Source organism: Eublepharis macularius, chromosome 19 (genome assembly GCF_028583425.1).
Source record: "Eublepharis macularius isolate TG4126 chromosome 19, MPM_Emac_v1.0, whole genome shotgun sequence".
NCBI classification, from domain to species: domain Eukaryota; kingdom Metazoa; phylum Chordata; class Lepidosauria; order Squamata; family Eublepharidae; genus Eublepharis; species Eublepharis macularius.
This window is the reverse complement of record NC_072808.1, coordinates 15,186,744-15,209,603: the sequence shown is the minus strand read 5'-3', so window position 1 is coordinate 15,209,603 and position 22,860 is coordinate 15,186,744. Positions and strand designations below refer to the sequence as shown.

Genomic DNA, 22,860 nt, shown 5'->3' with positions numbered 1-22,860 from the left:
AACTGCCTTGAGTCGCAACCAAAAAGGCAGATAATAAGTAAGTATATAAATAAGAATTTGGATTTAAAAAAAGAAAACCTTCCATTGGCTGAAACTCTGAGCCACAGAAACAAATATGTAAAACAGTGGCACTCACGGTGCGGCTTGCCAAGAGCCACATTTCCATTACCATCCGAGAAGCACCACATGGCTACCCTATGCTCTGTGCACCACTCCACAAAGCCACACACACACACAATAATAATATAATGTACGATTATTAATATTAAATATGCAACTATAATCTTTTAAATTACCAGAGTACCTTTGAGCAAACAGCAACATTAAATTTATATACCCTGACCTGGACAGCCCATGTGAGCCTGATCCCATCAGATCTCAGAAGCTAAGCAGGGTCAGCCTTGGTTAGTAATTGGATGGGAGACTTCCAACGAAGACCAGGGTTGCAGAGGCAGGCAATGGCAAACCACCTCTGTCAGTCTCTTGCCATGAAAACCCCACAGGGGTCGCCGTAAGTCCGCTATGAGGACAACTTGACGCCCACTCAGAGTGGTTTACAAAGTGTGTTATTATTATGCTTATGACCATCACCCTGTGAGGTGGGTGGGGCTGAGAGAGCTCTGGGAGAGCAGTGACTGACCCAGGGTCACTCAGCTGGCTTCAGGTGGAGGAGTGGGGAATCAAACCTGGCTCTCCAGATTAGAATCCTGCCGCTCTTAACCACTACACCAAACTGGCTCTTTATGTTTCCCCACCACTACTGACGTTTAGTCAGCACTTGTGTGTCTGGAGTGAGGGGAAGGGCTGGCAAGTCAAGACCTCTGACACAAAACAATCTGCAAGCTTTCAGATTCTCCAGAACCCTTTTTTAGGCTGGAGGTTAAGAAACAAGCACTTCCCTATGTTAAAAGTTCCCTCCAACTTGAACTCTAGAGTTGCAGGAGACAGGGTGGTGAGTGCCTCTATGCTAAGCTGTCTGCTTCCAAGGAAGTTTGTTTTATGGGCTAGTGTTCAACAGTGGCATGTCCCATTCATTCAGCAGCATGTACACAGAACCTCTGCGTCTTAGCAGCTCAAGTGAAAATCAGAATCTCTCTACACAAGACATGTGACACACGAAAAACACGTGTTGGAAGATGCAATGTTAGCTTGGAAGGGAAGTTTAAAAAGACAGAACTGGCAGCAGGGCAAAGGCTTTGCCATACACTGGAGCAGTGTGAAGGGGCTGTGAAATTCCAGAAGGGAAATTTTCAGCCCTTTAGAACCTCTCCAGGTCCAAATCCAGCTACGGAAGGCAGCTCCAGTCCATTTCCATTCCTTGCTGCCTTCTGGTTGCAATCTCACACCTTTTTAGACTGGAGAGGTGAAACTGACATAACCTTCCTGGAGGCAAAGATGAAATTAACAAACCCTCTGAGAAGCGATCTCTGCTCAATCTGTCTTTTTAAACTACGCTTCCCGGCTAACATTGCGTCTCCGTACACTTGACAAACACGCGCCGAGGCATCTTGTGTAGAGTGACTGTCAGATGGCCAAGTTTACTATTCCTTGTGTCCAAGAAGAGAATGAGAAGGCAGTGAAGGAAGGACAGAAAGTTCAGGCTTCTTATTGAGAAACCTTTAGCATTATGAAACCTCTCTTCACAAACAGCTTCAGGGCGAAGAGAAAAAAAAACCCAACAGGTGCCTCTGCCCCAGGCTCACATGTAGGCCTTGTAGTTGTTGCCAATCTTCTGGATACGGACGTCGTATTTGGCATCGATGAAGGGCTCTGAGGTGGCGTAGGTTTTGGTGAGGGCTACCACGCTGGCGATGTCCTGAAAGTCGTATTGGTTCTCCACCTTCACCTGCAAGCAAACATACAAGAGCTTCCTCTTTCACTGTGCCTAATGCAAGCAAATCCACTGCTTCTCCCCCCGCCCCATCCCAAGATATTCTCTCAACATCTAAGGGGGCTCCTCTCCTAGGAAAACCTTTCAGAAGTAGCTTATGGTCCCTGTTTCCTTCAAGCCTTCTCCAATCAGATGTCCCCCAAATGGGTCAATCGCTGTGGTGGGGTGGGTTAGGGTTACCTATAGCTTGGGAAATCCCTGGAGATTTGTGGGCGGTCCCTAGGGAAGGCCGAGTCTGGCAGGGGAGCTCAGTATGGATATGATATCACACTAGGGCTTTTATTTCTCCTAGTCTCTATGGTATACCACAGAGCCTACCCTCTGAACCTTCAATTTCTTACAGGGCAACTGATCCTTGGAATGTGGAGATCTATCTATCTATCTATCTATCTATCTATCTATCTATCTATCTATCTATCTATCTATCTATCTATCTATCTATCTATCTATCTATCTATCTATCTATCTATCTATCTATCTATCTATCTATCTATCTATCTATCTATCTATCTATCTATCTATGTCATTTATAGTCAGCCTTTCTCACTGAGACTCAAGGCGGATTACACAGTATGAGATTAGTCCAATCAGTATCAAGTACATTTCAATACAGTATCAAGGACACTTCATAAACAATGCCATAGGGTAAACAGATACAAGTTTAAAAGACATAGTATTAGCAAGAATCCAATACAGAGTAGAAAAATACTAACAGGACTAACGTTAGACAACATGGAGCACTGGTGGTACGTAGGAATACATATTTAAAGCAGCAGATAAGGCAGTATAGTGATGAAGTCTATGGTCCCTAACTCATTAGCGAAGCATCTGAGACCCCCATCCCTACAATAGAGCCTTCTCATTTGAGTAAAAAACTGTAATTGTAATTCTGGGAGAATTCTAGGCTCTGAAAGAAGAAAAAAAGGCAGGGGGAACTCAACCCAAAATAGTGAGTGAAATAGGAGGGTCAAGCTAACTATACAAGAATTAGCTTGACCCTCCTATGACCAATACAAGTACATTCAAATTTAAAATATCCCATAGAAACGTGTTTGGTCTATCTGGTTTTGGTAGTCCATCCATTGTCTATGGGATATTTTAAATCTGAATGTACTTGTATTGGTCTCTGGGTAATCCATCACTGTATGAAATATTTTAATATTGTATGTATTTGTTATGCAGTCTGATCTTCAGACTTTTTACATTTTTAATTGATGTACATGTGTACACTCCATAATAAATATATGTAATTTTGTAACACTCTTGTATAGTTAGCTTAACCCTCCTATTTCACAGAACTTTAGGCTCGACCTTGAGTTTGGTAACCCCCTAGGTAGGGTAGAGGGGAATTTTAGGCTGGGTAACAGCTAATTTGAATTAGATGATGATCAAACTCCACCATTTATGATCAGAAGACCAGAAGAAAGAGTAGGACAAAAAAAAATCTCAAGAAGTGAATTTTTTCCTGCCTAAAAAGCGGAGCTCACCATGAGTGGCAGGGCAAATACTGAAAGCAACAAAAGCCCCGTTTCTTGCTGAACGGTAAGGGGAACTGATTCTTCCCCCAAAGTACTCCCTCCTTCTGAGCTGTGAAAGTTGCTGATGGAGACCACAGAGGCAAATTAGACATTTGTCTCGGGAAATGAGAGAAAGCCCCATTGGCTGCCCTTTTAGAAGAGGTGCACAGAGGTAGCTAGGCAGTTCCCGGTTGTGTGAATTCCAGGCAGGGCTGGCTTAACCCAGTCCCAGAATCTGCCTGAATCATAATAATCCAAGATGGGTTAATTCATCTAGGGTCCCTGCTTAAGGAATTGAGAATGGGGACAGAAAAGTCAACACGTTGGAGGTGTGGCGCAGGACAGGAAGGTGACTTCTTAGCTGTGTTATGCTACACTGAGGAGAGGAAGTGCAAGAGAAATTGTGACACTCACCTTGCCCATTCCAGAGTGAGCATGCCCCATCTTCACTACCACCGGGTACTTGGAGGTTGTGAGCTGAGAATTGAAGGAGAAAAAGGTGTCAGGATATAGTTGCTTTCCCTAGGATTACCCCCATTACAGGGCTTCGTTGTGGTCACTGCAATGCCCCGGGCCGTTTAATACAGTAAGAAAATAATTTTTTAAAAGCAAGAACTGCAAACTTTACGGAAGACCAGTCGTTCCAATTACTCCCAATAAGCCAGAGAACTAGGAAGACAAAATGAAAATTTTGCTGTGCAAGGGAAAATAGATCCAAATATACAAGCACAAGGTCGCATTCACTCATTGGTGTACATTACTTGATTTCTTGACCAGCAAGCTGAATGCATAAACTGATTTTAGTTAAAAAGAAAAAAAAAGTATGACATCCAGAGATATGACCCTTTTATAGTAACATTTGATCTGGAATTGTTTCTTCTGCTTCACTTGATGTGGCCTTTGTCTGTTGCAATAAACACGAGTGTCTCCATCTGCCAAACATAAGTGACAACTGACAAATGTCCAAGAGATCGTTTTATATAGTATACTTATTTTTAAAAACTATTGTTCTATTATAGACCTGATTCTTATTTATTTGTTTGTTTGTTAAATTTATAGTCCGCTCTCCCTGCAACCAGGCTCAAAGCAGATCACATCGGTTTAAAAACATCAAATGAAGCAGATAAAAACGGTAGCATAAAAAACAGGAAACGTGGAAAATATCCATGGCAGCGTCATCTGGTTGCGCAAACTTCAGAGACTCTCTGCTTCCTGCATGGGTGGTTCAGGTGCATGTCTGCCATTCGCGATGCCCAGGGCTTTTTTTCAGCTGGAACGCAGTGGAACGGACTTCCGGCACCTCATGAAAATGGCACGGCACGGAGGGCAATCTAAACTCCCCTCTGTCTGGAGATTAGGGGGCGGGGCCACCAGCCATGTGACCATTTTTGCTGAGGGCGATTTAAACTTTTAAAAACTCATCCCTTGTTCCAGCTGACCCAAAGTGACGTCATTGGCCCTGGGGGCATGCATGCACTTTGCGCGCGCACGTGTGGTACCAGGGGCACCACCTCCTGCCAAGAGTTGCCCCCTGTGCTGGCAACCCACTGAGTTCCACCACCTCTTTTCCCAGAAAAAAAGCCCTGGCGATGCCCATATTTAGTGCAGGGAACACTGTTGTAATACCAGCACACACAAGGAAATCTCCCAAACAGTCCCTGTAATAGTCATCTTCCGTGCTGCACTCAGAAAGAAGACTGTCTTCCTTGCTGAGCACTGCGGTTTGAGAAGGAGACAGGCAAATTGCAAAGGATTAAGTTGGGAAAGAAGCTAATGAGCAATGGCCTGTCTATTCTGTACATGATTATGAAAGGTAAGAAAGAAAGGAGGCAATAAAAAAAAACAGATCCTTAAGAATCTAAGGAATGTATAAAAGAATGTGGGTGTATCTGGAGTTGTTGCTCACAGCGGATCCGTGCCAATCTGAAACATCTTTCGATGAAGACCTCTTGCCTGTATAGACAACATACGGGATTTAGTGTAGATGTGTGATGTAATATGGCGTTGACTGCACAGCATGCTTTTGGAGAGGAAAAAAATTGAGTTGGTACAACCTGCTGCTTTCAGTATAAGAAAGCCCGCCGGAGAGGTCGTGCCCAAGAGTAGCGTTTAGGGTTGCCAATCTCCAGGTGGGGCCTGGAGTTCTCCTAGCCTTACAACCAATAGCCAGTTTACAGAAATTAGTTCCCCTGATGAAAAAGGCAGCTTCAGTGGGTGGACTCTCTGGGGGAGCACCCTCCCTCTTCAAGTTCTACAGAGCGTGTGTTTGAAGAGCTGTCCCTTTCCTCAGGTTTCAGAGGGGGACAAACCAGAAAGTTAGAAAAATAGAGAGGTCAGGGCACTCTGTTTACTGTTTACTGCTCTAACTATCCTTTGATATGTAGATTGCTATTCTCAGGACTTCCTCCTTCTCCTTCTTCTCTTCCTGGCTTTGTTCCAGGCACCATCTCTCTCCTTTTCCTCCCTCCATCTTGGAAGCATGGATGCAGGACTTGTCCTAGCATCCATACCCATCCTTAGACTTGATAGGTAGGATGTGTCTCTCCTCCTTTCCTATCAGAGTAAGGAGTTCCTACAATAAAGAACTCTTATTTCCTTTCTAAGTATAAGCAAGTGTATGCTTTATTTTCTCTCCTGCACACACACCAGCCAGTAGAACCAGCTCACGACAACCTATAATCATGTTTCCACTGCTAAACGATAGACTCTGCTAATGGCCCAAGCTTTAATTAGGTTTCTGGGGCCAACATATTATTTATCAGCCTGCAAGTCTCCAGGACTTTCCCGGTGTGGAGTTGGCAGCCCTACCCAAGAGCCTCTCAAATGGTGGAGCTGGAATTGCAAATCCATAGCTGGGCTAAAATCCCACAAACCAGGTGTCCTAATTTCCCCAGTCTCAAGGCTGGATTTTAAAGTTTCTATGCATCCCTCTGGGTTATGAGATATACTATTTTCTCATGCAAAAAAGGATCTGTATGGCTTGATAGCTGAAGATATTTGCATACAGACGTTGGTTTGACGGATGGGGGCTACTCCAAGCCACTGAAATTTGTGTTGAGCAGACCCAATCTGTGTACATGGAGGGCCAAAGGAAACAGGTTTTGCACTTAGAGAGAAAAGAGCTCAGGGCTGGCAGCTGATCAGCAGGGAGCTGCAACAGCACGCTGATCAGAGACTTAATGAAGTTTCAGGATTAATACCACGTGTCTGGGTCCCAAGCATGCCTACCAGCCATCCCTCCCACCTAGGGTTGCCAGTTCCAGGCTGGGAAATTCCAGAAGATTTAGGCGCTGGAGCTTGGGAAGGGAAGGACCTCAGTAGGGTAGAAATTTCGCACAGCTAAAGCAGCCATTTTCTTCAAGACAACCGATACCTGTGGTTTGGAGGTCACTTTGGGTTGCCAGGTCCCCTTATCCTCCTGGCAGGAGGGGAGGACCCGGCGCTTACCTTCTGCATGTTGCTTGCTCTGGCGGGCCCCTACCAGCATGATGATGTCACTTCCAGGAAGTGACGTCATCACACAAGGCGGGGAGTACGCACACGCTTCACAGCAGGACGATTTGGGCCCCAAACTGGCCCAATTTGTACAGTTTGGGGCCCAAATCAGCCCATGGCTAAGCTTGGGAGCGCTCTTCGGGAGGCGCAATGGTATCAGTGATGTTGTTGCACTGGCCCCATAAGCAGTGGGGGGGGGGGAAGGTGGTCGCTGGAGATCTGCTCCCACTGGGAGAATGGGAACGTTAAGGTCAATTGTAATTCTGGGACATCTTCAAGCCCCATCTGGAGGTTGGCAGCTCTACTAGTTACCAGCTCCAAGTTGAGAAATTATTGGAAATTTGGTGGGTGGAGCCTGGAAAGGGTGGGGTTTGGGGAGGGGCCTCAGGGGGGTATAATGCCATATAGTCCTGCCACCAAAGCAGCCATTTTCTCCATAGGAACTGATCTCTGTGGCCAAAAGATCAGTTGTAATTCCAGAGATCTATAGCCACTGCCTGGAGGTTGGCAACCTTACTCACCAGTAAGCTTGTGTTTTCATCAATAAATTGGTGTTACAACAAAAGAAAAAGAGAGAAAAGTCTAAGTCAGCAGTACTGATTACTCAGAAGGAAACCGAACCTGTAAAAATCTGCTCTGTTTGGGGAAGTAGGGTGGCACAAAGCAATGATCTTTTGAGGAGGCCACGTTCATTTGTGTTCCAGTTGTTGTGACTCACACCCAACGCCAAGTGACTTTGAAAGTACAAAAAAAGAAGGAAGCGAAACCACTCCTCGGAACTGTCAAACTGCTACCCAAGAAAGGGAGATCCCGAGGGATGACTGAAAGCAAACTACGCACATGCCACCAGGAACAACCCTTGCCAACGCAAGCTGACAACGGCACTCCTATCAAAAGTGCACGGCAGGCATTGTGAACAACATCATCACACAAACGGTCAAACAGGGCAGCAGCCATTGCTAGGGGCAGAGAGAATCAACCAGCAGCCCATGGGGCAGATGAATTTCAAGAGTGGAAAAAAACTGGAGAGGTTCATGTTAAAAAATACAAGTAATATGGGTGTTTTAAATCAGGCCTTGGTACCAGAGTCTGCAACAAACCAAGATGCCAACTTTGCTTTCCTATCAATCCGAGAGACATCATCAGTGGGCCCCACAACATCAGCCGTACCATTTCGGGTTCATGCTCCTGCTCATCCTCCAATGTGATTTACGCCATCACAGGTCAGCAATACCCCTCCGCTCTCTACATTGAACAAACTGGCCAATCCCTTCGACAAAGAATTAATGGACACAAGTCTGACATTAGGAACCAAAACGTTCAAGAACCAGTGGAGGAACATTTTAACTTTCCAGGACATTCAGTTACTGATCTAAAAGTAGCAGTTCTCCTGCAGAGGAATTTCAAAGGGAGATTAGAAAGAGGGACTGCTGAACTGCAAATGATAACAAAGCTCAAGACAATGCATCTACCTGGACTGAATCAAGACCTAGGCTTCCTGTCTCACTACCAATGCTGATTTCTCCGCACACCCACTACCCCTCTGCATACCCCCACCCTATTCAATCTCACCTGCTTTTGTCATTCACTGGCTATTATAATTTGGCTTCTGCAATCTGTTCTAGATATAAGGACAAATGGACTCACATTCTAGCTGTGTCTGAAAAAATGAGCGGTGGCTCACAAAAGCTCATACCCTACCACTAATGTTATTAGTCTTATAGGTGCTACTGGACTCTTGCTCTTTTCCACTGCTACAGACAAACATGGCTAACCAGCTTGACCTATCTCCGCCAGAAAAAGAAAAACATTGTCAACGACTTTAAGACAGAGAGAGATTTGACATTGTTCATGCTATCTAACTTGCTCATATGGGAGGATGTTGATTACAGTATGCCACTGAATGTCTGAGGCACCCAAAGTTCCTACAAAGCAAGACTCTGCCCTCCATCCAAGTTTCCATCAAGAATATTGGGATGGGGGAAGGGAAGCTTGGCCTTGCCACACTGAGTTTCAGAGGAGCTTAAAACGCAATGACATTCTCTTGCAGCTTCACAGTTCTTTCCAGGGTGAGTATGACTTTTGAGTAATCTCTTCCTCTTCTTCAAGCTTGACAACGGATGTTGTCAGAATGAAAAAATATACTCATCATCAGACTCAAGTGCAGTTGTGCAGTAATATTATTTTGCGTAGGATTTCAGAGGATTTCTAAATTATCTCATAATTCATTCAACCATCAAGTTATATAAGGCAAATTAGTATTATTATCCCCATGGTGCAGAAGGCATTTCTTTAATGCCGCTGTATACCAGAACTCTATGCCAACTTAAAATTTCTAGGCCAGCTAGATTCCTGGAATTTTTCCAACCCCAAGTTCAGGTGCGCCCTTAAGGCTTCACCTGTTATCCATTTCCGCTTATTACAGATTGCTATGGCTAATAATCTTGCATATGGGGTTTTCCTAGAATAAAGCTGCGGGAAGCTATGACCGGGCTCATCTTCCCCAGATGTGTACATACCTCATATGCCTCATCAGGCGTGACTGCCTTGCACATGAGTTTTGTGCTTGCACATATAAATTCTATAACAGGTGCAGCAGCCCAAAGGAAAAAACCTCCTTGCTGAAATGAAATACAGAAGACATCTGACATACCCTCAGAGAGATGTAGCTTTCCAACACCATACAGTCAGAGGCAAACAGGTTTATACTTACATAATCTGTGACATTTCACCAGGAGCGACAGCTAATCCTAGTTTCTGTAGAGAGCTTACATGTGTTCAGCAAGTGTTTTGAAGCAGATTTGTAATATTTACTGTACCTTCTTTTTCAAAAAGCCAGCTCATTTGGTTCCCCTAGTGCAGTATTGTCTAGTCTGACCGGCTTGTCCAGGGTCTCGGGCAGAGTAAATCTTTCTCAACATCTTCTCCAGAGGTCCTCTTAACTGGAGATTAGAAGGATCCAACTTGGGCCCTATGCAGTCCTATCCTAAAATCACACTTTGAACGTGTATGAGATACAATTTTTACGGCCCCAAAACAACATTACCACACTAGTGTGGGGTGGTATATCTGTGGATAGTGCTCTAGACTCAGGTTAAGGGAGCCCTGGGTAGTTCCAAGCAAGACAGCCAAATTTCAGTTCTCTTGTTGGTGAGGTAGGGAATGGGATATTAATCATCTCCTTCACTGTGTCATGAGGGAAAGTTGGACAGTGAAGAAAGATGACAGAAAGAAAATAGATTTATTTGAAATGTGGTGCTGGAGGAGAGTTTTGCGGATACAAGGGCTTTTTTTCAGCTGGAACGCGGTGGAATGGAGTTCCGGCACCTCTTGAAAATGGTTACATGACCAGTGGCCCTGCCCCCTGATCTCCAGACAGAGGAGAGTTTAGATCGCCCTACGCGCTGCATGGTGATTTCGCCGAGGGTGATTTAAACTTCAAAAAACTCCCTCCTTGTTTCAGCTGACCCAAAGTAACATCATTGTGCAGTCCTGAGTTCCGCCACTGAGTTCTACCACCTCTTTTCCCAGAAAAAAAGCCCTGGTGGATACCATGGACAGCTAAAAAGACAAATAAGTGGGTACTAGATCAACTCAAGCCTGAATCCTCCCTAGAAGCTAAAATGACAAAACTGAGGCTATCGTAATGTGGTCACATCATGAGAGGGCAAGATTCTCTGGAAAAGTCAATAATACCAGGAAAAGTAGAAGGCAGTATGAAAAGAGGAAGACCTCAAATGAGATGGCTTGACTCAATAAAAGGAGCCATGTCCTCCAGTTTGCAAGATCTGAGCAAGTGTGTTAATGATAGGACATTTTGGAGGTCTTTTCTTCATAGGGTCGCCATAGGTCAGGCGTGACTTGACAGCACATGACACACACACACTCTGTCGTTAGAAATGCATGAGGAAATAACTGGAAAGACTTCTGCACCCAAAAAAAATGCTGTCAAAACACTTATTATGATGTTTCATAATCATATTGCAGTAGCGTCAAAAGCCAGCTTGAAAATCAAGCTAGCATGTCACAGTACCAAATTAGCAAAATCAGCTGACAACTGCAGCATATTTCAGAATGTGTCTAATAATGTTCATTAAAAAATTACTGTATGCCAGTGTAGTTATTTACAACATTTTAAAGCTCCTCATCTCTAGTGTGGTATAGTGGTTAAGAACGGCAGGACTCTAATCTGGAGAATTGGGTTCGATTCCCCACTCCTCCACTTGAAGCCGGCTGGATGACTTTGGGTCAGTCGCAGCTCTCTCAGAGCTCTCTCAGCTCCACCTGCTTCACAGGGTGAGTGTTGTGGGGATAATAATGACACTGACTTTGTAAACTGCTCTGAGCGTGGTGTTAATTTGTCCTGCAGAGTGGTATATAAGCACAAGGTTATTATTGCTGTTGTTATTGGTGGTGGTAGAGAGTGCCCTCAAGTTATAGCTGACTGATGGCAACCCCCTGGTGGGGTTTTCATGGCAAGAGACTAGCAGAGGTGGTTTGCCATTGCCTGCCTCTGCAACCCTGGTCTTCATTAGAGGTCTCCCATCCAATTACTAACCAAGGCTGACCCTGCTTAGCTTCTGAGATCTGGCTCACCTGAGCTATCTAGGTCAGATCATCATCATCATCATCATCATCATCATCATCATCATCATCATCATCATCATCATCATCATTATTAAAATGACTCAAGGCAGGTTATCCTATTACTTAAACCACAATACAACAGAGATAAAAATAATCATAACAATATCAACTAGACTTGCTTTCGTATAGTGAAAATCCATTCCTTACCCCAGATCCTACAATCCCAATTCACATAAACACCATTTCAATAACTTGTTTTTCCGATGCCTCTGAAAAATCAACGCTGGGCTCTTCCTGACATCTTCAGGAAGGACATGTCACTATTACTGAGAAAAGCCTGGAATTAGCACCATTCTAATCCGTCTGAAAGTCGTAACTTGTAAAGAGATGATAATAACTATAAAATCTCTATGAAATGTGCAACATCTGGAGAACATTCGTTATCAAAAGTTGCAGCGGGTCATTTGCAGAAGCTGTTTCTTTCCATTTCTATTTAAAAACACATTGCAACAGGATGTACTTCTTTTGTGAGTTACTTTCTGAATCAAGGGGCCAGGCTTTGATAAGGGGAAAGGGTTATGCTTTTAGATTAAAGGGCTTGGAGTTATTTCAGCAGAAGAGATCAAAGTGTGTCTGATCCCAAGGGTTAAAGCAGGACACAGACCAAGCAGAGAGGGCTTGATAGTTTTTAGCAAGAAACGGGGGATTAACCACAGCCTGCCCAGAGAAACGAGGAATTTCCCATCAAGGCTAGACATTCCTCTAAAGGCTGCAATTTTAAAACCCACATGTTAACAAAACATTGATGTTTGCAGCAGACATGATCCCAGGCACCAAGGGGTCCCAGAAAACTGGGGAAGGGCACAGAAGAAGGGCAGGTTAGAAGAACGTAGTCTTGGGAAGCTGGCAAAGCCAGACAACAATCACTCAAAGGTCTCACAAGACTATCAGAACCTGTGAGAAGTTGATCAGTCTGTGAAGGTGATGTTATACACTGTGGTGTATCACTGTGTGATACAATTGGCTGCATCTAGGGCCGTTTCCGGACGGCTTACCTTCTACTGCTCCATGCCGCAACGCCGCGGCTCGTGCTGGGGCGAACGTGAAATAAGACGTTTTCTCGTGCGAGTTTTGCGCGATGTTGTGCAAAACTCGCGCGAGAAAACGCGCTCTTTTGCATTTTCTCCGGCACGAGCCGCGACGTTGCGACACGGAGCGGCAGAAGGTAAGCCGTCTGGAAATGGCCCAGGTCCGTTGATAGCACAGTCAGTTGTCACCTATGTGCTACGTCAGTCTGAGTTCCGGCAAATAACATAAAGAAACCATCTCTTAGTTGGAAGGGCCACAACTTTATTGATTACAGCTAGATGGGAGCATTGGCCAGGCATATGGGCACAGATCCACGTTGGCATCGGAAGGCCCACCCGCTGTCCTATGCATGTCACTCCATCCCCATGACGGTCCACCACAGCAAGCGTTCTTCCGCCGTCAGCCGTGCTAGTCAGCCCTTGCCTCTCAAGCCGCAGGGGTGAGCTGCCCGAATGCCCCACTCACCCTTTTAGGATCCGGCCCAAAGCCGCAAAACCCATAAAGTTGTGACAACCCCCTCCTGCCCTGAGAGAGTGGGGGGTGGGTGGGAAATGTGCTGCTCTGCCGAAGGATCCACTGGAATGGCGCTGACCACATTGCTGGACCAAGAGGAGGACTGGCTGCTCCTCCTCTTCCGACTTGGCCACGCCTCCACTTCATCCTTGCCCTCGGTGCCAACTCAGCCTGCGGGTGAATCTGCAAGCTTCCTTTGAGACTGACCGTGGGTGGAGCGTGACTGCAGTTCTGATCACGGAAGGCAGTGAAAGCAGAGATACATTGGTAGTAATTTCCCTGGCCTGCTGGAGCAGGGAATAGAGTTCCTCGCATCCTCTCCAGGCCCCACAACATTAAGCCTATGGTGCATACAAATGCCATCATCCTTCCTGAACGGCTAGGTCAATGATCCACGATATGGTGCCCAAGGCGATGCTCACCAGTAAAGCGGTGGAGCCCCCTCCCTTTCAATCTGTGCTCAAAAACGGTAGCCACTGACACGTCCCTCGGCCTCTAGCAGCTCTCAGATTTAAGACTTTGTTTAACTCTTCTGTCCTTGTAAACCTATCTTCATGGATGACCTTGAGTCAGTCACAGCTCTCTCAGAGCTCTCTCAGCCCCACACCTCACAGGGCGATTGTTGTGAGGATAATAATAGTAACATTCTGAGTGGGTGTTTAGTTGTCCTGAAGGGCGGTATAGAAATCTATCTATCTATCTATCTATCTATCTATCTATCTATCTATCTATCTATCTATCTATCTATCTATCTATCTATCTATCTATCTATCTGTCTGTCTGTCTGTCTGTCTGTCTGTCTGTCTGTCTGTCTGTCTGTCTGTCTGTCTGTCTGTCTGTCTGTCTGTCTGTCTGTTGTTGTTGTTTTTATTATTATATAATGTGTCTAATCCTTTAGAAAGAGGCATGTCTGACAGCTTTAGAGGCATAGCCAGGTTATTTGGGTACCAAGGGGCGGGCAGGCAGTGCAAATGGGTAAATTAAGGCCCAAGATAAAGGACGCGCTCCACTGAATTCATGCAGACTACTAGAGTATGCTGTAGTTTGACAAAATCCTTTCAACAAAGTTGACTTTCCGAATGCTTGAAAGCTCCCACGCTGCATCCCATTGACCAACAGACCCTGACTGGAAGCTGAAGTGTCCTATTACATTTAATCAGTTTGACGTGGTAATTGCTGGAGGGAGTTTAACAGGCCAGAATCCTGACAGGGGGTGAGATGAGAGGAAGTGATCTGAACATTGCCTCCCAGCTGCCACTTCTGCGAAAAAGCATCCTTGTGCGAAATGCGCTGGCCAGTCCCAGCGCACGGCCTCCACCTCACGCTCTTCATTTTCATTCAAAACAATGACGCAAAAACCGATGCCTCAGCTCTTTGTCACTCGCTGCACGTTGCTGTTCTTTCCGAAGCCTTACTCTGGTTCCACTGTATCAGATCTGACACATTCTCTTCTTACTGGTGGCTCTGAAAACCAGCCAGAGCCAAAAAGACCTCAAGGCAAGAGGGTGGGGAGGAAACCCAGGCCTTAGCCAGGACAGCTGCCAAGACTGGATAACGGGAATGTATTTCTCAACCTTGGGACGCCGAAGAGAGGGATACTGGGCCTCTATGGCTTTCTTTCTAACAAGAGTTGCCTCCTAAACAGGAAGGCAAAATGGCCCAGCTGTAAGACATCTGACAAAGAGACCTGTGGTTCTCAAAAGCTTACGCTACAATAAAGTTGGTTAGTCTTAAAGGTGCTACTGGACTCTTTGCTATTTCACATACATATAGAAACCCTTGCTCTTACTGCAACATCTGGGGGCGGGGGAGGGTGACTCTCATCTGAGACATTTCATTAGCCTTGATGGAACTTTTTCATCTTCCCTCAAATCTTTTTAGCACTCCAAATGTCGTATTAAGGTGAAATTTCAATTGCACACACTCTCCAATAAGCTTTTATATTTGCATGCAGCTGCAAGAGCGGCCTCCGCACGGCATAATCTGTCAGAGTTCTGGTTTGCGTGTAAACAGTGAAACACTGTGGGCGGGGTCTTACCCACCCAGTTGCCACCCTCCCTCCAGGCAGGGTCACAGATCGACCTTCCCTGCCCATGTTATGACAACATTCGCACACGTGCCACACCCACCATGCAACTGAAGAACTCGGATGGCTGTGAGTGGCATGTAAAGGTGGTCTTGGTGTTTTTGCAAGACCCTCGAGTTTGATACCAAGAAGAGATCAAGGAAAAGCTCACTGGTGCGGTGCTGAATGAATACATCTGTGAATAATGTTGACCTTCTCTTTTGATTCTATCGTCAAAAAAGGAGTCCAGTGGTGATTCTTGTCATAGATGCCACGGTGTTGCACAAAAAAGTGCTCTTCCCCTTTGCCCCTTCCAATCTTCTGAGCAAAAGAGAGATGAGACAGACAAGGGCTGTTGTAACAGAGTATATTTGCAAATATAGGGTACCAGCTTACAAAATGAGCTTAGAATGTACCACCGAACAAAGGAGCACGTGCTTCTTTTAAGGGCTCATGACATCATTTTGGAGAAACGAAACTCACATTCAAACAAAACCTGTGATCTCTTTACACCTATGGATAGGCTATTCTCCATTTCTCACTCTCGCGACAGCTTTATTACCCTCCTTGTCTCCATGGTAGTTACTCGTTACTTTCACACACACTCTCTCCCTCCAAAAAGGAGGGAGGGGAAACTTATAATTCTCCCTTTGTCTCTGCCTCTGCATCCCAAGAACATTCAGTTATCTGTCCAAGGCCAGATTTTCTCTTCTCATGTGCAACCAGGGAGAAAGGGGGGGTGGTGGCTAAAAGACAGAGACCAGTTACTTAAAACATAAAGAATCCATCCTAAGCTTCTTGCTAGCTTAATATCACAGCTATATGATTAATATAAATTTGCTAATCCCACAACGGGACTCCTGTTTTGTTTTGTTGCTACAGACGACCAGGGTTCCCCATATGGAATTATTGATTATATTATGTCCTCATTCCTCCAACCTGTCACTCCCTGGATTATTCACCTGCTAACTAGGGTTCCTAATAACCAGGGGTGGGGTGCCCTGCCCTTTTAACAGAGGCTTGGCACGATGTTATTTACCAGGTGATGATATTTATCCCTGTGCCGTGAAAAACGTCAACTGCCCATTTCCACATATTAAGCCTCCGTTTAAGGGACAAGACACCTTTACTCCAGATTGTTGGCGAGCCCAGCTGGCAAACCCAGTGGTTAATGAGACTGAACTCCACCTACCGTGGACCACCAACCACACCAGGGGAAAAAGTGTGAATTGATGGGGAATGGGGTAGGAACCAAGAAGGATGTTCGGAGAGTCCTGATCCAGGGCAGCTCTTGAGAAAGAGGTCCTGGGCAGTGAAGCACTACATAATTTGTGCTTGCACAACACATGCTGAGCTAAGAATGGTGTTGGTGCGTACCAGTCGGTAGACACCGGACTCTGCACTCAAGTACAAGTATTAGCTGGGGCAAGAATCGGCATTTTTCCAAGAGACAGAAGTTCAGAGGCCGGTCAGCCAGGATTGCAGGGTATGAGAAATAATACCGTACAGCTTTGGTTGCGTCACACCGGCCCATCGCCCTGACACAGTCAGAGACAGAAGCCCACACAGTTATATACACAAAGTTCTGCAGAGTCTCCTTTACCCTGCCTCCCTCATTTTACCATTTTACCATATTTGGTATCCGCGCATCTGGAGATTCCCTCCCACAATGCTGGGTGCATCACCCCATCTCCGAATCCTAATCTCCCATTCCACCACACTGTTGCAACCACAGCTCTGAGCCCCCAGTTGCAGTCTCCCTGCCCCTCTTCCTCAGAAAAGCAAGCGTTGTCTGGCTGCTTTCTCACACTGTTTCCAACTGCGTCCTGGCACCCGGCCCAGCCTTACTTCTCCATTTATCCAGAATCCTGGCTGGCCAGCCCCCTCCGTCCTGGGCACCGCTTCCAGGAACAATGGATCGTTCAGGGAAAGTGAGCCACCCCCATACAAATACATCCTTTTCCACTCTCTTCCTAAGGCAATTATTCCTCCCCCACCCCCACAGTGCAGCTGCATTCAGCGAACACGGCTGCACTTCAAATAGCCCAATGTACTTTCCTTTTCTCTAACCTCATTGCCCAACCTGCACCAAGATTAGAACTTCTACTGCCTGGTTTCGATCCCAACCAGGTCTAGCCCACAAAGAAGCCAAGAATAGAACCCAGGAGTCCGGGCTCCCAGTCCCATGCTGTGACCAAACAGTTTATTTATTTATAATTTGTACCCTGCCTTTTAACATCACCACCCCACCCTCCAAACTGGCTTTCAAATCTATTTACGCTCACCACCATTTCCTTCGTTGTTCAGCAGAACTCAATAACCTTGATTCAGAAGGGAAATTATTTGAGGGTTGGGAGGACCTGTTGGGGAAACTTACATATACTTACAGGCTACATAAAAGTTTCCTCAACAGGATGGCTTCAGGGCAGAAAAAGGGCACGGGAGGGACGTTTAAGCTCCCTGCCCCTTCACAACATGGTCCCATTCTGTACTGGTTCCCTGCAGACCTGGGAATTAAGTTCTTAGCATGGAATAATATCTAAAGGGAAACATGCTAGACAGAAATTTAGCAACCGATAAGGATCACCATCCAGTATCAGATAGGGGGAAATCTCCCCTTGAAAATTATTAAATGGAGCACAAGTTAAAAGAGGTAAAATCCAACGATTCCTAAAAACAGTAAAAAGAGGACATTCCAATGTTTTATGGATAAAGTGGCAATTTTACCCTGACTGCAAGAACAGAGATGATTGGAATATGGAACATGATGAAATCTACTGCTTCAGAGGGGTTTGCATTCAATCAAGCTAGGGCAAATACCGTAACATAATGAAAAACAGTTAACTCTGTCATGTAGGAAGGTAAGGACTGAGGAGGTAAAATGCCAAAAAACTGGGTTGAGCAAACTCTACAAGCCTGTATTGCTGTATTACTGTAATCAAAGTCGATAAGACGACACTGAATAATAGATAGGGTTTCTGCCCTACCCAGCACAAGAATGTCTTTGGTTGTAAGCCCCAGCTGTCATAACCTAGCATCAACAATCTTCATCTAAGCATCTTGTTTAAGAAAAATAGCAAATCTTCCATTTTGGTGGCAAAGATGGTCTTTATTCTTAACTTAAAGGCACTCAGCCATGCTCTAGTTCCTAGTGACTTTGGGCCTAATTCAGCCCTGGGAGATACATTTGAGACACATAGAGGAGTGCCTATTATCCTAGGTGCCATCTTATTCCATTACTCTAACATGAGATCCACTGCAGAACTACACAGCCCTGCGTTGGTGTGATAAAGCAAGACCTCCCAGGCAATGTGGGAGGAGCCATAAGGCAAGACAGCCCTGTCATTGGTCAGAAGGCTGGCCCACATGACCTGTGGTGCTTTCCAGCTCTACACTGGAGACTTACTACTAGACTCTCTACTTGGTGGCTATTTCCACTTTAGTCCACCCACTATAGAAAAACCCTGTCCTTATACTTCAAGGCCGTTTCCACACAGCCGGTCGCTCTCGCCCTTTGCCCGCTTTTTGTATGTGCGTTGCTGAGTCACTCGAAAAACTCAGCCTCCACACACACTCCCCAAAACCTTGCAGTTTGGGAGGGGAGGTCAGGCACTGTTTGTCATCGTCGCCGGCCTCCCTTTCAAATGTTTGTTTTGCTCTGCATATGCGCAATTGCATACTGAGAGCTTCGGGGGAGGAGCTGAGCTGTGAGCCGACGATTCCTCAGAGCGCTTTAACCATTCACATGCCCAAGAATGCAGAAGAAGCGGTCTGTCAGCCCACAGTAAAAGAAAAGACCAGGGAAAGTGCAGTCCCAGAGAAGGCACCGAAAAACTGCAAACCAAGTGGCCTGCAAGTATTTTGCAAATGGAGGTGTCTGGAATCATGGGGAAAAGCCTTCCGTGTTCCATGAGTGGGCCATCCCTATAAGGGCGTGTAGAAATGACCCAAGTTTGCAGGTGACTAAACCCCTTGCTGTGATGGGTCCTTTAGGGTAGCTAACTCTGGGTTGGGAAATTACTGGAGATATTGGGGGTGAAGGCTGGGGACGGCAGGGTTTGGCAAAGGGAAGGACTTCAGTGGAGCATAATGGCCGTTTTCACACGCACCCATAAGATCGCGTGAAACTCATGGAACAAAGCATCTTCCTAGTGCAATTTCCCAGCACGACCCCCTTTAATGGCATGACGACGTCAGAAATCACGCCATTAAAGGGGATCATGTCGAGAAATAGCGCTAAGAAGACGCTTCATTCCGTGAGTTTCACGCGATCTTCTGGAGGATTTGGCCGTGTGAAAACGGCCAATGCCATACCAACCATAGTGATTAAACAAAACCTCCCTATTCAGAAGCAGTAACCCCCTGAATGCCAGTGATAGCCGGCAACATCAGGGGAAGGCTTCAGGCTTCAGCCTATGTTAGTCCATAGTTGCAAAATAGTAAAAGTCCAATAGCACCTTTAAGACTAACCAACTTTATTGTAGCATAAGCTTTCGAGAACCACAGCTCTCTTCAACAGATGTATACGACAAAGAGAGCTGTGGTTCTCAAAAGCTTATGCGACAATAAAGATGGTTAGTCTTAAAGGTGCTACTGGACTCTTTACTATCTTTATTGATGTCCATTGGCAATTTGTCTTGAGCTTTCCTAAAGCACGGCACCAAAGAGCAGGCCCTATATAATCAAAAACTATCCTATTAATGACAGCAGTACAGATTGCATTCATTTCCCTTAACGTCAATACAACACCGCTTCCAATACAATCCAAATAATGTGTATGTGAGAATGTTATTTCCATGAATCATATTACAATTTATGAGATACTATTACAACCAGGCCAGGATTGAGTGTTTTCTAACTTCTTAGGAAGTTATATAAATGTTTATTAACGAGAACATTCCGGGGAAAGTTATTCATTTTAAGAGCTCCAATCGTTTTTGGGAAACTCCTACGTACAGAAACCCTAGTTTCCCGCACAAAGATACAAAGCCACATCTGGAAAGATGTAGGAAGGAAAGAGGTGGCAGCCAATACTTTGCTCAAAGTTTTAAATGCAGCCACCTCTAGGGTGGAGCAGCAGGCAACACCCACCCAAGAATGTATGCAGTGATGGCTCATACAGTGCTGGTTACAATAGTTTTGCTGCCTCTGTTTGCTAGTTATCGTTTTAACACTGCCTCCACTATATAGTAGCAGCTCTCATTTTAGTTTACTGTGATTACTATTGATTTAAGTATATTAATATCATTATTTTATTGCTGCTACCACTTCTGGTTTACCACTGCTACTATTATTTACTTACTTACTTCATTTATACTCCACCTTTCTCCACAATGAAGGCCCACAGCAGCCTGCATCCTGCTCCTTGATTTTATACTCACAACCACCCTAGGAGGTAGGTTAGGCTGAGACTGTGACTAGCCCAAGGTCACCCAGCAAGCTTCCATGGCAGAGTGGGGGTTCGAACCTGGGTCTCCCATGTCCTAGTCCAAAACTCTAACCCAGGGCTCATTTCGAGGGGGAACGCACAGGAACGCAGTTCCGGCAGTTCTCCAAAGAGGTCACATGTCAGGTGGCCCCGCCCACCTGACTCTCAGCCATTTTGGGGCCTCTTTCGGCCTGGATTGGGGCTGAAACGGCCCAGATCGGGCCTCTGACGGGTGGTGGATCACTCTCCCGCTCAGCAGTGGCCCGATCCTAACCGTTTTGCGGCCCCTTTTGGCCATTTTCAGCCTCTTTTTGCCATTTTGGGCCCAATTTTGGCCCTGAATGGTTGGATTGGGTCCAAAGCAGCCAGGATAGGTGATGTCAGGGGGTGTGGCATATGCAAATAAGTGATGCTAATGACACACTTCTGGTGATGTCAAGGGTGTGGCATATGCTAATTAGTTATGCTAATGAGTTCCTCCTGCTCTTTTTCTACAAAATGACCCCTGCTCTAACCACTGCACTACACTGGCTCTCATATTACTATTGATATTTATATTTTACTACTATTTTACTACTGATACTTTACTACTATTTCCACTTTTATATTATTGTTTCTCCTGCCGCTTCTATTTTACTGATAGCGAATGAGATCAGCTTTGACTTATGAAAGCGTATACCCTGGGAAATGTTGTTGGTCTTTAAGGTGCCACTGGACTTGAATTTTGTTCTATTTCAGTGGTGTGGCTCCTCCCTGTTTTGTTATTTCCTGGGTGGTCCAGGTAGCCTAGTCTCATCTGATCTCAGAAGCTAAGCAGGATTGGCCCTGGTCAGTATTTGGATGGGACCACTAAGGGCGAAGCTACAAGTGACGAATGACACTTGAACGGCAAGTGTATTTCTCCCTGTTCACTTGTGCTCCACTCAATCCACTTGCTGTTCAAGTGTCATTCGTCACTTGTAGCTTGGCCCTAAGGAAGGCCAGGGTTGATCACAGAGGAAGGCAATTGCAAGCCACCTCTGAACCTCTCTTCCCTTGAAAACCCAACAGGGTCACCCTAAGTCAGCTGCAACTTGATGGCAAAAAAAAAAAAGGCCTGCTGTGAACTTCGGTGTCGATATGATTGCCTCAGGTGAATTTTGCTAGTCCACCTCGCTCGATGAGATGGGAGCTGAGCTCCAGACTGGATCACCTTGCTCGGGTGTTCATTGCTGAAGTTCCTATTGATCGCTTTTGTGCCTGCGTATTAGCCACTTCCTCTACAGGGCCAGCTTCAGTACTTGCAGTTACAGTTGTCACCCTCTGGACTGCTCGCCATTGCTGTGTGTTTAAACAAGCGGAGCTATTATACCATTACATCTTCACAGTATTTCTGTAATTAGTCAATATTCCTGCTGTCTTGCCCTGACCTGAATAGCCCAGGCGAGCCTGATCTCATCAGATATCAGAAGCTAAGCAGGGTTGGCCTTGGTTAATAATTGGATGGATGGGAGACCTCTAATGAAGACCAGGGTTGCAGAGGCAGGCGATGGCAAACCACCTCTGTCAGTCTCTTGCTATGAAAACCCCAGTGGAAGTCTCCGTATGTTTTACCTAATGTTGTAGATACCTGGGAGTGGGAAGGAAGGAATTCAGCTGCATCACTGTCTTTTTACAGTCCTCTAAGGGCCAAATTGCCCTGACGTGGATAGCCCAGGTCAGGCTGATCTCATCAGATCTCGGAAGCTCAGCCTTGGTTAGTAATTGGATGAGAAACCTCCAGCAAAGACCAGGGTAGCCGAGGCAGGCAATGGCAAACCACCTCTGTTAGTCTCGTGCCTCGAAAACCCATCCAGGGGTCGCCATGAGTCAGCTATAACTTGACAGCACTCTCCACCTCCTGTTGACTTAATAAAATCATGCTAATCACCTCAAACTAAAAAATTTTAGAGATATACTTCACCAACTTCAGTAAACAGAGGGTAAATACATGATTATCCCAAGTAGACACAGGGACATGGAAATGATGGCTTGGATCAACCAAGTGCTTCTAACAGATGGAACAATTGCCACCCACCGAGCAATGCTCCTTGGGGACAGGGGACATACAAGAAAAGCATTTTTGGCTTGCAGTGGGAGGGGCAAGGTGGGAAAACTGAATTCTGCAGGCAGAAACTGTTCCAGCCATGGAAACGCTCCGGTGGATCCAAGCCATTATATTTTAATTCAAAAGATTTTTTAAATATGCCTTTTAAAATTGGAGACGGTGGCAGATAAATGACAGGGGGTTCAAAAA

The 22,860-nt window shown here is 45.6% G+C and overlaps 1 protein-coding gene across 1 annotated transcript in view; it reads right to left on the bottom strand.

Annotated features, from left to right (window-relative positions):
- Window positions 1–22,860, bottom strand: part of SYN1 (synapsin I) — a 147,901-nt gene that overhangs the window by 11,051 nt on the left and 113,990 nt on the right. The window contains exons 6-7 of the mRNA XM_055003741.1: window positions 3,823–3,885; window positions 1,704–1,846 (exon numbers count right to left, since the gene is read on the bottom strand). Of these exons, the coding sequence (XP_054859716.1) occupies window positions 1,704–1,846; window positions 3,823–3,885 (206 nt within the window). The remainder of the gene's footprint in view (window positions 1–1,703; window positions 1,847–3,822; window positions 3,886–22,860) is intronic.